At 37.1% G+C, this 15,441-nt stretch overlaps 1 protein-coding gene across 3 annotated transcripts in view; it reads right to left on the bottom strand.

The window, feature by feature from the left end:
* ABHD18 (abhydrolase domain containing 18) overlaps positions 1–15,441 on the bottom strand; it is a 20,302-nt gene continuing 4,861 nt past the window's right edge. For 2 of the 3 annotated variants that reach the window (XM_074542009.1, XM_074542010.1), the window contains exons 4-14: positions 14,891–14,975; positions 14,306–14,406; positions 11,890–11,968; positions 11,713–11,799; positions 11,248–11,273; positions 9,364–9,502; positions 7,533–7,622; positions 7,143–7,244; positions 5,880–6,258; positions 3,807–3,969; positions 1–2,715 (exon numbers count right to left, since the gene is read on the bottom strand). In XM_074542009.1, the coding sequence (XP_074398110.1) occupies positions 2,664–2,715; positions 3,807–3,969; positions 5,880–6,258; positions 7,143–7,244; positions 7,533–7,622; positions 9,364–9,502; positions 11,248–11,273; positions 11,713–11,799; positions 11,890–11,968; positions 14,306–14,406; positions 14,891–14,975 (1,303 nt within the window). In that variant the 3' untranslated portion in view covers positions 1–2,663. Of the gene's footprint in view, positions 2,716–3,806; positions 3,970–5,879; positions 6,259–7,142; positions 7,245–7,532; positions 7,623–9,363; positions 9,503–11,247; positions 11,274–11,712; positions 11,800–11,889; positions 11,969–12,223; positions 12,313–14,305; positions 14,407–14,890; positions 14,976–15,441 lie in introns of those variants that run through there. The other variant, XM_074542011.1, reaches the window with a different exon arrangement.

Genomic DNA, 15,441 nt, shown 5'->3' on the forward strand with positions numbered 1-15,441 from the left:
AATGTTTTTAGGATTTTTATTGAAAAAATTTAAAACCAAAAAATTACCAAGGCCAGTTTTACAATAAATTTAAGACATACAGAATGGTTTACCTGTTACACAGAAGAAACCTTATTACAATATTTCTCTCATGCAACTCCTGGATTAAAACCATGTTGTCATTTAACATCAAAATGGATTATTTATACTTTCTTAGGATTTAACCTTAAAATATGATTTAAAAAGTCGATTTTCCAAGGATTAAAAACACATACACAGCAAGATTCCCCCATTCCCAGACCATCTCCCTATGTCTGATAAGTGGCAGAAATAAACCACTGAGCTAATTTTTTTCCTTTTTTTGTTATTCTAACCTGAGAAATTCCTTAAATAATGCTTACTGGGCTTTCATATTTGGCAACACAACTTCAGTCACAAAGTGCAATTCCTTATTCTTGTCAGAAACCTGTCTTTCAGTGCTTGTCCCCACAGACACTGTCAGAACCAGGAGCAGCATTTGTCCCCAGAGACACTCTCACAGCAGGATGGCATTATCCTAAACCTCCCCCTGTGCCCTTTTGGTAGGTTAAACCTTGTTAGTAATAGCATTGGGACACGAACCTCAGGATGCAGAGTTCCCATCAGTTGTGTAATTCCCAGTATTGTGCGCTTTGAAAATATTGACTTTGGCATGTTATACTTTGTAGCAGAGTTGATTTTTTTTTTGTGCTTACTCCTGGCCTTTACAAAATCTGTCTTTTCTCTCTTGCATTTATTCAAGCCTTTTCCCTTGCCATCAGTTATCTCCCTTTCTCATAGCTGCAACAGAAGCTGGACACAAAGCACACAATTACATTTAAAAAGTCAGAGCTCCAAAAGCTGCTGAACAGCAGACAGTGCTCTGGTAAAGCACTCTCAGTTGATGAATATGCTTGTAAACCCTGTGAATCTTTTAATCAAGACTCAATTTTAAATTTGTAAGCTTACTAATATTTAATTTCAAACAAAATTTCAAATGTTTGGTGTTTAAATGTGCTAGTCACTTCACACTTGCTCCCCATATACAAAACCAACACTGTCCAAAGAAATAATGAAAAACCACTTGAAAGAAGCAATTTAACTTCCAACAGACTAGAATCTCTTCTATATTTTCAGTAAATTTGTATGTTACATCATTTGGGTTATTCAGAATTGTTTCTCTTCAGTTTTATCTGGACACACCTGATTTTCAAATGAACAGTGATTACTAGTCCTACCTGACTACAATCCAAGAGAATGTATCAGCTGAGCTTTGTTTGCTCCATACTCTGCCTACTAAAAAGCTTTACAGTAACCATGGAGATGAAAAGTGCTTGATTGGAAAGGTGCAGAAGTCACATATCCTGAGAAATGGCTGCATTTTTCTGTTTGTTTCAGAATAATCCTGGTTGTAACTGTTTTAAATACTGAAGTGTTACAGTTTTCAATTTCTCTGCAGATTGGTTTTAAAAGAATGTCATAGGAGATTACCACAAAAAAAAAAAAAAAAAAAAGATGTGGAGAGTTGGTACAGTACACAGTTGGTACATGACAACCTTTTATTCTGCTGTAATTTGTTGGCATTTTTGATCCCAAAAGAGGAAACAACAGACTTTGGATTTTCTTAAATGTGTTCAAAATCCAAATTTCTTTATTTTCCATCCTATTCAATTAGACAAGTGTTGAAAAATAAGGAGCAAACCTAACTGTTTCAATAACCTTTAGTCTCACATTTCTTTTAAATTATACAGTGCAAGTGTATTTTGCATATCAGCACTGAGTGCACTTTAGAAAGGACATCTGTTGAAGTATTTCTAACAGGTCTTAATAGCACCATATAATCTGCTGTCAATTTAACTGCTTAGAAAGTAAAATGATATTTCTATTTCATCTATCAATCCAAAAAAAGAAAATAAACCTGAAAGCTTATGTTATCCAACTGAATTAATGTAAACAATTAATTACCAGACACTTGATTTTCACTTATTCCAGTTTTTTGTTGATGAATTGCTACATGATCCTTCTGTAATGGCACGGTTTGATTCAGTGGCAGGAAAACTTCACAGACGTATTGAATGAAAACATCTCTCTCTCACTTTGACAATCCAAGGAAAAGTCTCTCTTTGCAAGATGTGGTGCTGAGGCTCATTTTCAATTCATAATTGAAGAGAAAAGCAGTGACAAACACAAGAGGCTGAGTGCTGGCAAAGCCACGGTACAACACAACAGGAAGAGCAAGGCCATGAGGAAGCGAGAGGTGACCGAGGTATCTGGAACAAACCAAAACTGCACCAAACACAAGGGAGCAGCTTAGCCCACAGCACATTTACACCCTTCCAACACTTGATTGGTTTGTTTTCTATTGACACAGGATTCAGAATTTATTCAGAATTGAAGGAACACACCACCTGATTAGACATGGAGTACATGAACCATCCATGCACTGACAAAAGCTGCTGCTGTGTTTTCACAGGTAACGCTGAAGCAGCTGTGTCAGAATGGCACTGGGCTGTAATGAAAGCAATGCTGGTACTTCACCACTTCTGCTAATTGTTACCTACAACAGTCAGTGACCATCTGCTCAACACTACAAGAGCCTTGTTTTCCAAACATGAGTTCCAGTGAGCTGAATTACAAATGAGATCAGTCTGAATGCATCAGAAAGATCACATGGTGTATTTCTGGAGGAAGCGGTCAAATGCGTCGTAAATTGCTTGTCTGAAACAGGAAAAGAGAACAGAATTTGTATGATCTGGGAAAAGGCAGATAGAAGTGGCATTTTTCCATTTATTTACAAATATGTCTACAAAGCTATCATCACAACTTCAGTAAAAGGTGTCAGTAAAAATGTGGTATCAGGTGGTATTTTCTCCTTCCTTTATTTCTAGGTTCTCTCACTTCAATCTAGTAATACATTTGTGTTTCAGGAATGAGTGGGACTATTTTCCAACTTCAATGCAACTGGAAATGTAGATGAATTAGGAGTTTTCTACTCAAACACATCATAGACATGCACAGCTTGAAATTTTTGAGCAACTATCATAAAAGTGAGGCTGAAGTTTTAAATAGCAATAAATGACTGGTTAGCATACATTGACCTGATATAGTGCTATTCTTTTTTTGTTCTTGCTTAGACTTCCTAAATTATGTGTACAGTCTTCCTAATCCTTTGTATTTTAAAATTACCAGCACAAGTATTTAACTTTTTGAGAACTACAGAACTGCCCTCATAAAACTGATTTACATAACTGTCTAGAAAAATCAAAGCTTAATATTTCTACGGCACAAATTCATGCAAGCACTACTTATTGAATTTTGATGAAATCTAAAATTTCATTTTAACCCTTTCTGTTCAGCTCACCTGAAGAGTCCTTGTTTGAAGAGGTAGGCACTGACATGACCTCCATCCAGATACCTCATTTCACAGCCTGGCCAGATCTCCTGGCCAGAACTGCCCTCACAAAACTGATCTACATAACCATCTTTAAAAGTCAAAGCTTGACATTGCTAAGGCACAAATTCATGCAAGTACTACTTATTGAATTTTGATGAGATCTAAAATTTCATTTTAACCCTTTCTGTTCAGCTCACCTGAAGAGTCCTTGTTTGAAGAGGTAGGCACTGACATGACCTCCATCCAGATACCTGATTTCACAGCCTGGCCAGAACTGCCCTCACAAAACTGATCTACATAACCATATTTAGAAAATCAAAGCTTGACATTGCTAAGGCACAAATTCATGCAAGCGCTACTTATTGAATTTTGATGAAATCTAAAATTTAATTTTAACCTGTTCTGTTCAGCTCACCTGAAGAGTCCTTGTTTGAAGAGGTAGGCACTGACATGACCTCCATCCAGATACCTGATTTCACAGCCTGGCCAGATCTCCTGCAGGCTGCGCACGCCGGTGCGAGGGATGTACGCGTCCTCCTTGGCTTGCACCACTATGATCAAACTTGGGTCAACTGGAACTAAGGGACAACAAAGCACAACTGAATTCATCTGGGCTAAGAAATAGAAACACAGCTGAGATTTCTGGTGTCTGAATGCTGTTTTCACAAAAAGTGAAATTATTTGAAGCTTTAATAAAATTGCATGTTGTAAAGTCTCCGGCAGAATTTATCTGGTTTTTGATGTTACAGTGGTGAGGCCATCAGTGGAAAAACAAAGTAGCCCTTACCCTTCCCACCCCTAGAGCAGAAATTCCTCCAAGACTTGTGAAGTTGACAGGAGAATTCTCTTTCCCCTTATCAACAAAACTCTAGAGCATTCATGTCAGTTCTTTGAGATCCCTTTTTATTGGCAAAAAGAACTATGGAATTCAACAGAGTAGAAGTTTCATATATTTTTTCCCCTCAAGGAGGAAAAAAGACAACTTTTCATACAAGAGGTCAGAAAGTACAGCCTATGTTCACTTTCTTTTCTGTTTCCTACATGGTTTACTTGCAATATAAAAATCCCAACATATCGTTATACATATTTATTACTCATAAGCAGAACTGCACCAATCAGATTACTAGCAGGATGATGTTGAGAAAAATAACACCAAAATTATGTTGAACACAGAACATTTCTCCTTCAAAAAGAAAATATGTGATAAGTTAAAGGGTGACCAGCCAAGATGTCTGGCAGTGGGGTATCACAAATAATTTAAACCCTTCCTTCTTTCATACTAAATCATATATAGAGAATATGCAAAGCTAAGATAAATTCAAGTCTTCCACTCAATTTTCCATGAAATCTGAGCATTGGGCAGATTTTCTGAAGCTCCAAGGATACCCTGGCAGGGAAAGCAAAGTCTCCCAGACAAAACCTGGGAGACTGCTGACACAATAGACTCCATCACTGACAAGTGCAGCAGGGTCACAGATCCTTTTTAGTTCCCAGAAAGGTCAGTGCTCAGCTAAGTGATACCTGGGCAAGTCTAGATAAACAAGAAAGCCTGCACATGGAATAAAACTTACAGGGCTTTTTCTGTCTACTGAAATAACTTTAAAAGCTTTAAGGAAAGCACTTCACTGGTATTCATCACAAAACATCCTCTGGCTAGCAGTGAAAGAATCTACACTGGTGTAGATTCCTTTTATTTTGTGTTTCCTTTTATTTATTTGGAACACTTCTTTAAATCTGAACACTTGTACAATGGAATACAGAACGCCAGGATTAAGAAATGAGGTGGCACAGGGGCTCAGTACCAAGAAAGCTCTGACACTAAAAGATAACTGTGTCTGAAGTGAAAGCACGTTGCAGGAGATGCCTTCAGCATCAGGTTCATGCAGAGCCAAACCACAAAAGGAATTCTGAGCCCCCACTCCAGCAGAACCTTTTAAGGAGGCTCTAGGAGCAATCACTTGTTTGCATTGCTGCAAAGGGCTTGGCCAAGGAAAGCTGGACTACAGCTCCCCCTGTATGCTGTGCCTGTCCTGGGAAACATTCAGCAGCCTGCAGAAGGACCCCCAAAATGTTTTTACTGGCAGCATCATTCAAACCTGGGGCTCAGTTATGCAGGCTGCTTTCTATCCTAAGTCAGAATGAGATTTCTGCTTGAAAAACCTTATTAATTAAAATTTATTACTCCTAGGTATTACTCACATCACACAGGTGTTTTCTTCCTTTAGATAATACAAATTTGCACTAATTCATATCTGAAAAAAGCCACTGCAAGGAAGAGGAGAAAAATGTGCAAAGATACTGAGAGGCAATTATTGAATTAACTTTCTCATTAGCTGGCCATCAAGAAGGAACAGACAAACAATTAGGAAATGGAGTAGTAAACAGACACTATTTCAGCAAAGATGCCATCAGGTTTACACTTAAGAAAATGCCTTCCTCCCCAGTGTATTTTATTCAGCTTTCCACACTGAAACAAAGAGATACATACCTGGGAAGTTTGCTACGTGGGTACATTCATCCATCACTCCCTTCATGAACATTAAGGATTCCCTCTGTAAAGTGTCACTCCTTCTCCTTGTGTTTATCCTGTGTCCTTGTGGGCTGGTTAAGTTTTTATTGCTACTGCTACTGGTGGAAAAGGTTTGATTTATGCACTGCATTTTAGGAGCATCTTGCATTAAGAGTCCTTCTGAAGAGGCACTTAGAGCACTTCTATTTGTGGCAAAGCTGGGAACAGATTCCTTAGGTACTGTGTCATTCAAGGACTCAAAGCTGAATATTCTGGAAGTCATGTCCACGTCTGCCAGACTGTCCACACTGTCAGGGAAGTTCTTCACAAAGTCTTGGCCCATCTTGAAAGAATCCGTCTGAACAAAGACAACAGTTAAGGGTTTCTTCCTTAAATCAGTTGGTAATTTTATTTTTAAGATGAGGTCATAATTTAAATTTTTTTTTAAAACTTTAAAAAGACACTACTAGCACTCCTCACTTCTATTTTCAGCTTGCAGGTCATTCAATTAAATCCTGATCATGATAACCTCTTGATAATTTCATTCTACATTTCTGTCAGTTTAAAAGAATGCAGGAGGTACTTACATATACAGAAGTTTGTGATATAAACAATTGTTTTTCTTTCTATATTAAACTCTGAATTTGTAATTGCAGTCATTTAAGCTTAAATGACTTAATAATAATAATTATAGAAAAATTAACATATGCAACCAGGTCTAATCTTATGTTGAAGACTGAAAAATTGACAGCCTCTAAATACTAGAGTGACACAAGCTGAACATCTTGAAAAACATTTCTTCTTTTCATTTTGTCTTCTCCATCAGTGTTGGTGGAGTGCAGTTGACTTAAAAATGGCAAGTGCCCAAGTAACAACTATCTGCTCCTCTTTGCTGCTGTGAGGTATTAGAAAAAGAGCTATGACAAAGGCAAGAATCTTAGGGGAAAAAGAAAAAAAAAGGCATTTATCAGAATTTTGATAGAACATATTTTATGTTGCAGATTACACTGTGATCAAAGGAAAGGCTTGTAGCACGGGCTACACTTTAAACTCGTAATACAACCAAAATATTAGTTTTGTTTTTCAAGTTTTTCCTTCAAAGACTAAATTCATCAAAGCATAAAGAAGCAACATGCCAGTATGTTCTAGCTAAGAACTGTCTGCTTTTAGTGGAAGTAAAAAGAAGTTGCATTATTTGCTAGATTTGCACGTGTAAATATTAGTAAAATAAACCATACTTACTCCACAATATTCAAGCATTTGAATGATTTCTTCTTCATACACAGTTTGTGTGAAATACTGTTTCTCCAGCTCTCTCCAGTTCACTGCCTTACTCAGCACGCCCTGAGATGAAAAACAGAAGTATTCAAGTCAAGGATTACAAGTAAAACCCAGAGGTCACTCTAAAATAATGATACAGGCAGGAAATTCACCTGTTCCTGTCCTGATTTTTTCAGTGCAATCCTGTTCCCAGACAGCCCTCAGAGCTATTGCAATCAAAGCACAAGCACATATTATAACACAAGACATGGGATCCCACCACCCTTGTGGCCAGCCCAAATATTTTAATTTACATTTCTGATAATAATCTAGCATATTAACAAAAAAAGTATTTTGGAATTTGTTAATTACCGTAGTGAAGACTGCAGAGGCTGTTGACCAGGAAAGACATGGGATCAATGGCAATGGTTTGGGCCAGTTTGTCACTGCCAGTGAAGCCATCTAGAATCAAAGGCACTTATTACACATTTTAATATTGAATTCACAATATGGTAAAAAGAACTCTCTCATCTTCAATTTCTTTGTTGACATGGTATTCCTGAAACACGTGGTGCCAAAGAGTTAAGGGCTGTGGCAGCTGGATATACTTTCACCTGTTTAGAAGTTACTATCTACTCTCCAATGATATTTGAAAAAAGAAATGTTGCTCTGGAAAGGACTCATTTCAAGGCTGAATATCATTTGGTTATAAGAATTCCCCATGGGATATTTACTAAATATTCCATTTATTACAATTAAAATTCAATTAATTATATTTGTAATCCATTAATTATCATTATAATTATAAAAACTAATACAAGCTATTACTTGTTTAAAACCATAAAAAAACTTCTATAAAGCTCTCCACCAAGCTCTTGCAAGTATATTTCAAGGCAAAACAAAGGCAATCTATGAGAAGGACTATTTAAAATTCTTTACTTTCAAAATCTGTATACAGGAAACAAAATTTGAAGGAGAAGTAATTCAACATGTTAAGAGCACTCTTTTTATGTCCTTTAAGTTTGAATTATTACTTTTTAAAAATTATTACTTATTATGACTTACTTTTGCATTAGTTCTCAGAACATATTTTTGTGACTATTCTGTTTATCCCAGAAGAAGCCAAATCAAGTGCAATGTACAAAACTTCCCCATATGATCTGTTCTTGACAAATTTTATTTTATTAATAATAAACATCTCGTGTCTGTTCTAGATATTCCAGTAAGTGGATTTATGCAACTGAAGTCTAATTCTATTCTAATTATTTTTATTAATAAAAAGTTACAAGAACCACACATATCTATGTTCTGATTCTCTCCAGTAGAAGTCTCTTCCCTTTAGTGGAACTGAATCAATGCTTACAACCCTCCATTGTAAAACACACTCTGTAGAGGATCAACATCAAATATCACTTATTTCACAGACTTTTCTGATTCAGCAGGGTGATGTTGATGTAAACCAAAGGTGCTCTGTACATTTCTGACATTTACAGTTATAAAACTGTGTTTTAGGGGAATATTTTCCTTTTGGGAAACACTACCATTACCATTATTTACTGAGCTCCTGTTTTAATCAGCTTTGCCCCTGTGTCTCTCAGAGCTGTGAGAAGCTGCAGAGACACAAGCAGTAACATTTTAACTGTGCATTATTCTTTCCTCAGTGATCCCCTGCTGGTTCAGTCTGAGCATGCCCAGTGTCACACAGAAAATGTTATCCACCCCACCACAGAAATCCCTGCTCAGTACCAACGATCACTGACACCAAAAATCACCTCAATTACAACATGCCTACAAAGAGGGGGCACTTCACACAATGCATTCAAACACAAAGGTTAAAGCAAGAAGAAAGGAGGAAAAGAGGGAGAATTAGCAATCAATCAGTGCAGACTTTCTTTCAGCAAACATTTCTGCCCCCCACCCTTGTGGAAAAAAAAAACAATTATGTGAGAAGTTTATATTTTTATTAAGCCTGCTGGGAGATGGCTGACAAAGGGCTCTATGATTTGTCAGTACATATTAAGGATTACACTAATTCAGCACCACAGAACAGGAGAATTGCCAACAATTTGTTTCTCATGACTCCAAGTGTTTATTTTAAAGCACTTCTGAGATCAACATTGTAAAACAAATTATTTCCGTATGCTACATGATCAAATGAGAAGTTAAAAGAAAAAATTACTGAACAGGAGATATAAAAGCTTACATGTCCTCCCATGGATATTCCAGTCATCCCTAGGGGTCCATAGCCTTCTCTCTCTAGCCAGTGCAAAAGAGCTGCCGATTCTAGAATTAGAGCTCCTCCCATCACAAACAGGTCCGAGACATTTTTTAAACATGACCGTCTTTTCTCCCCAGAAAAGGAAAAGAGAGGGTTTATTTTCTAAGATTAGACTCTGACAGTTCTTATCATTCTATACAGACTTTTATACACAGCTTCAGCACAATCTCAGAGAATTTTGGAGCTGAACTCCTGTTGATTCAACAGGAGGAAAAAGCAAGCCCAGATTTTCTGACACCTGTAAATTTTGTCTAAATGAGGACTAGAGATAGACACCTGCCTATGCTTTTAATGTAATATCACTGACAGCTTTGTCTTTTGGAAACAATTACCAACATTAGCACCTCACTAGTAGCAATATTCTGTCCTGTAAAGTTGTAACAGATATTTTAGAAATAGAATCAAAGTGATACAGCCCTAGGCATACACTAGCTTATTTGCAGAAACAAGGATTTTTTTTTTTCTTATTTACCTGTTTTACACCATTGAAAAATTGCACACAACATTTGAAGAGCAATCAGAATGTCAGCTTTGGAAGCACTCATCAGTGTCACTGTAAGACTGAAACTGTAAAGTGGGAAGTTTGTCACGGTATTGAGAAATTCAGGCAGTGTACTGCAAAGCACTAAAACAACAGAAGACACAAAACAAGTAGAAATCTATTTGGCTGAGCCATCAGAGGGACTCTAAAAATAACAGACCTCTAACTTGGGGAGTGGGGCTGAGGATTTTCAGTCCCACAGCCAGGTTACAAAGGGCTCCTGGCCTCTCGTGCCAGCGTCACATTTGCGACACTCAGAAGCACAAGGACAAAGCTCGCTGTGAAGTCACACAGAAATGAGCAGAGCTGCTGCAGAGCAGCATTTGCAGCCTAATGCAATTCTCTGCTGCAGCTCAGTGAGATTCCTCAGCCCTCTGCAGCTGCTGTATTTACTGAGCACTGCCACCTGTTACACTGGTGCTGTGTGACCCTGCATTGGAGAGTGACAATCACCTACTGGGCATTAGAGTCCCCAGTACTGGGAATTAACCTACCAATGGATGTATTCCAGCACAAGCTTCCTCCTGTCACTGTCCCACAATCTTACAAAAAACACCTTTTCTGTGTCTCCTAGTCATGTTAAATGTCTGAGTTAGTATTAAAAAGGATTAAAACACCAACTCATGTTTGGACTTTCAGAAATATTGGGAGACAAAGCTTTGCCTCGGACACGCATCCTGCTGAACTCTGATAATAAATCTGTGGTTTGAAAAATGTAAAAACTAAAAAAAACCAAGACTGCCAATTGCCAATTCCAATTTAAGAAATAAATCCTGTAAAATACTGAATATTGCATAGTGTCCCGACTAACAACCAATCGACACCAGGTTTATATGCCTGCAAATTGCTAAAAGGTCTTGGAAAAGCAAAATCGTAGCAATTATCATTTATTATGTAAATGATGATGGAAATATGCTATGTGAGCAAAGATTATTCAGAGCTGACTGAAATAAAACAGCAGCACTTGTGAGTCAGGAATATAAAATGGCCCTGGCTTGTACTCACACAAGATGTTTGCATCTCACTCATACTGCAAGTGCATCTTGTGCAAACTTCCCTGATCCCTGAGATCCCCTAACACAACACCCAAAGCAGTTTAGCAAAGAGCAGACAATTTCCAATTTCACATAGGCAGGCTACAAGTGGTTTTTGAAATGTTTTTTTCTTAATAAGCCATCAAAGTTTAAACAACTATTGGCTCAAAAGAGAAGAAAAGAAAAGCAGTATTTTAAACACATGGTATCCATAAATGTAACAGGAATACTTACAATTGATCCTTAGGTTTTCTACAGCCATGTAAAAGATTCCAGTTAAAGAAAGTAAAAAAGGTTTTAAATAATTTGGATAAACAGCATGGATTAATTGAAATTTGTAATTTAAACTCCCATTGTTTAATTGTCACTGCAATAAATTCAATCTATTTCAATGGTGCAGTTTGCAACATTTCACTGCTGTCAGATACATGGGTAGGAAAAAAGTGTAACTTGAGATCCTATTTAATGAAACAGAACAAAACTTGATTGCTTTTAAAAAAACCCACCTAAATCTGAAGTGGTAACAGCAAGTTTCCCAGAAGTTACCTGAGGCACCATAGAATTGTGCTTCACATAATGGCCATACTTTCCTTGCTCCTACCCACTGGGTACCAAAAAGTTGATCTTTTATGAGTGTGGTAACTCTTCTAGCTCCCAGAGGGGACATTAGAGTAACTGCTGTGTTTTCCACAAAAGGATATAGTAAGGATTTTCTAGCAGCAGGGAAGCCATAGAGGCTTCTTTGATCATTGGCCGTGCCATTAAGGTGCGTCTCCTCCAGAAGTGCTGAAGACAAGATGCACAAACAACAGAGGTAAGGCAAAACTTATCATTTCATTTCTCAATAACAATTAATTTTACATTTTCTACACTCACATGGTCTCCAGTGCCTGCTAAATGAATGCACACAGGTCTGTGCTTGCCATTCCATCTTCTGGGTATGATGAACTGAAATCTGTGAGAAAAAAACGTCTATTTTAGCAGAGTAAGAATATTTATTAACAAGCTGCATCAAGAGAAATTAATTAAAAAGCAAAACCAAAACAGCAGAAGTATTTGCAACCCAGGCAGGCAAACTGCCAGCAATTCAGCAACATCATTTGTCATGAACACATTCAGCAAACAAAGGAATCTGAAAGTAGGGCAGAAGAAAGGCCAAACAAGAAAAGGAGCCAAGATGAAAGATCATGTTCCTAAAAAAGACTACTACCTCATCATCACAATTTAAACTTTGCAGAGTGGAGAAATGCAACTTCAGATAAAGAGCAGCCTAAACAAGCATGTCCAGCTCTCCTAGGCATCATTGCTATTTTTCTCCTGAAGGCACAACAGCTGAAATTGAAGATTAAGATGAGTAATAAATAAAAAAATTATCAAAACCCCAGCATACAAACCATGACATTATTCTATGCACTCAACAACAATCAATTAATGTCTTCTGCTGCTACTTATTTACAATTTAAACTACTGAAAAAAAAAATCCCTTCTGAGCCACCACTGTTTTCCCCACAAGATGGAGCACTGTCACCTACAAGAGTGTCACACTTCAGGAAATATTCATGAGGGAAATTTGTACATCTTGAGGGAAATTTCAGGGAAATTTGTACATCTTGAGGGAAATTTGTACATCTTGAGGAAAATTTCAGGGAAATTTGTACATCTTGAGGGAAATTTGTACATCTTGAGGGAAATTTCAGGGAAATTTGTACATTTTGAGGGAAATTTCAGGGAAATTTGTACATCTTGAGGGAAATTTGAGGGAAATTTGTACATCTTGAGGGAAATTTGTACATCTTGAGGGAAATTTGAGGAAAATTTGTACACCTTGAGGGAAATTTGAGGGAAATTTGTACACCTTGAGGGAAATTTCAGGGAAATTTGTACACCTTGAGGGAAATTTGAGGGAAATTTGTACACCTTGAGGGAAATTTGAGGGAAATTTGTACACCTTGAGGGAAATTTCAGGGAAATTTGTACACCTTGAGGGAAATTTCAGGGAAATTTGTACACCTTGAGGGAAATTTCAGGGAAATTTGTACACCTTGAGGGAAATTTGAGGGAAATTTGTACATCTTGAGGGAAATTTGAGGAAAATTTGTACACCTTGAGGGAAATTTCAGGGAAATTTGTACATCTTGAGGGATATTTCAGGGAAATTTGTACATCTTGAGGGAAATTTGGGGAAAATTTGTACACCTTGAGGGAAATTTCAGGGAAATTTGTACATCTTGAGGGAAATTTCAGGGAAATTTGTACATCTTGAGGGAAATTTGTACAACTTTCCAAACGGTCACAATTCTGGCCAAAGTAACAATTATCATAACTTGGCTACAAAGCACAAGAGAGCAGAGATAAGGAAACAATGAGCATATTGCACTGTCCAGTGTGGCACTAATTAGTTTGGTAATGTTAACAGTTTCTTTCTCTAACTAGTAGAGGTAGAACAGAACTGATTTCTTCAATCAAGGTTTTTCTCACATTCCTTAATGTTCCATGCTTAAGCACACATACAAAAACCAACCAGAATTACTGACAAAATTTCCAATGTGAGTATCAGTTTGATGTTTAAATTTAAACTCAACTTTTATGTTTATGTTATGAAACAAACAAAGTCTGGGAAAAAAGATTAATCATGACAGTTCAGCACCAAACTAAAAGCAAACAGAAATTCTGCTCCATTTGCAAACCCACTCCTCATCTGCAAAGAAGTGTTAGTGTGAAACCAGCACTGTTAGGGAGCCTCCAGTTTGCTGTAAGAATGCTTTTTTTTCACTTTCTTTTATTTGTATGCCAAGTAAGAAAGGAACCAGATTCTCTGGCTACAATACAATAAGCTTGTTACTTTATCACACATACAAAATTTTTGTATTCAATGGAAATGGAAAGCTGGAAAGGCTCCTTCAAATACAACACAATATGCTTTGATATAAACAGCTTCTCCTGCTACATATAAAACAATAATTACTGTTCCTCTTTTCCAGCATCCCCCTCATTTGTAAAACCCAAACCAACAATTCAAAAAACTCAGGGTATTCCACAGCTTTGTGCAATAAGATTTCTACACTAAAAAAAAAAAAACCAACAAAACAACCAAAACCAAACCACCAAAGCAAAAAAGTAATACTTTGCTAGTGGATATATTTTTTTTAATACATAGATTGAACTATCACATAAATAAGATTTATTTTAAAGATTGTGTGCATTGCAATCAATTAGCTGCACAATAAAACGACTTACAGACCATTATTTCCCTGCAGCACTAATTTCAGAAATACCTGCTGGTTTCTCTTACCTTGCTACAAGAGATTCCACTGGCAGGATACCTGGCACACAATGAGCCAAGGGGGAAATGAAGTGCCCCTCAAGGATTTTACAGTCTGATTGCCCCTCAACCTGCAGAGACAATGGGACAATAGCAATAAATATTCTGTCAGTCTTTAACTTGCTCTGAAAGCAAATTTCCTAAAGTAGGATTTGTTACACCATAAAAAACTTGCTTAGAAAACCCAAAAGCTGAGGCCTACTCCTAAAATTTTGTTATCAACAGGGTCAAAACACTTGTTTTCAACTTTGCTATTATTAAATAACCTTTTACAGGAATCAAACAAAGGTGTAATGCTGCCCCATTTTAAATACATTTGATAACACAGACTAAGTTTTGAACACTTTTGGAGTTTTAACATTTGACATCTCACTGCCCAGCTATTGTGGGGGAAAAAAAGTATCTGTGCAGGCACTGCTTTAATCTCTATTTCCTTCCACTCTCTTCTAGCAGCCTCTAAAAGTAGCCTGGTGTTAAGCACCAAGTTATTTCACCTTTATATACCCTTAGGAAAATAAATGTAGTTAAATCACATCATCTCTTGCTTTGAAGTACCTTGTCAATGAACACTGGGTAATCTTTGGAAACCAGCTTCTGGCATTTTTCCCTGTTTCCAATAATCTTTCTGAATTCAAATATTCTGTTGAAAGGAAACAAGTAGAGAAGATTCAACTTTTAATCTAAAAAAAAGAAGAGACATATTTATATAAAATTTCAGGAGCTAAAGTAAGCCACAAACAAAGAAAAGTTATGAAGCCAGCATTGCATTTACAGATTAATCAGGCCACCACAGGATGCTTTTAAGTTATAAAAAAGTCTCAGGAACCTTGCTGGGAAACAGAAAACTAAGAGGCAAATCTGGTTGCTTTCTTCTGCTGGTTAAATGGGCTGCAGAGCCACACAGAGTAAATAAAACAGAACCCTTCTCAGAGGTACACAGCGAGAGGACAAGATTACTGAAGGACATGAGCATTCAAGAGGCAATGGCTGTGTGCTGCAATGTGACAAATCCCTCCTGGGGCAAAGTGAAAGATTGCTTCCACAGTTAAGCACATGAAAAAATAACCCAGGGAAACTATAAATGATCTCCATCCTCAAGGGATGAA

Source organism: Zonotrichia albicollis, chromosome 5, assembly GCF_047830755.1.
Source record: "Zonotrichia albicollis isolate bZonAlb1 chromosome 5, bZonAlb1.hap1, whole genome shotgun sequence".
NCBI classification, from domain to species: Eukaryota; Metazoa; Chordata; class Aves; order Passeriformes; family Passerellidae; genus Zonotrichia; species Zonotrichia albicollis.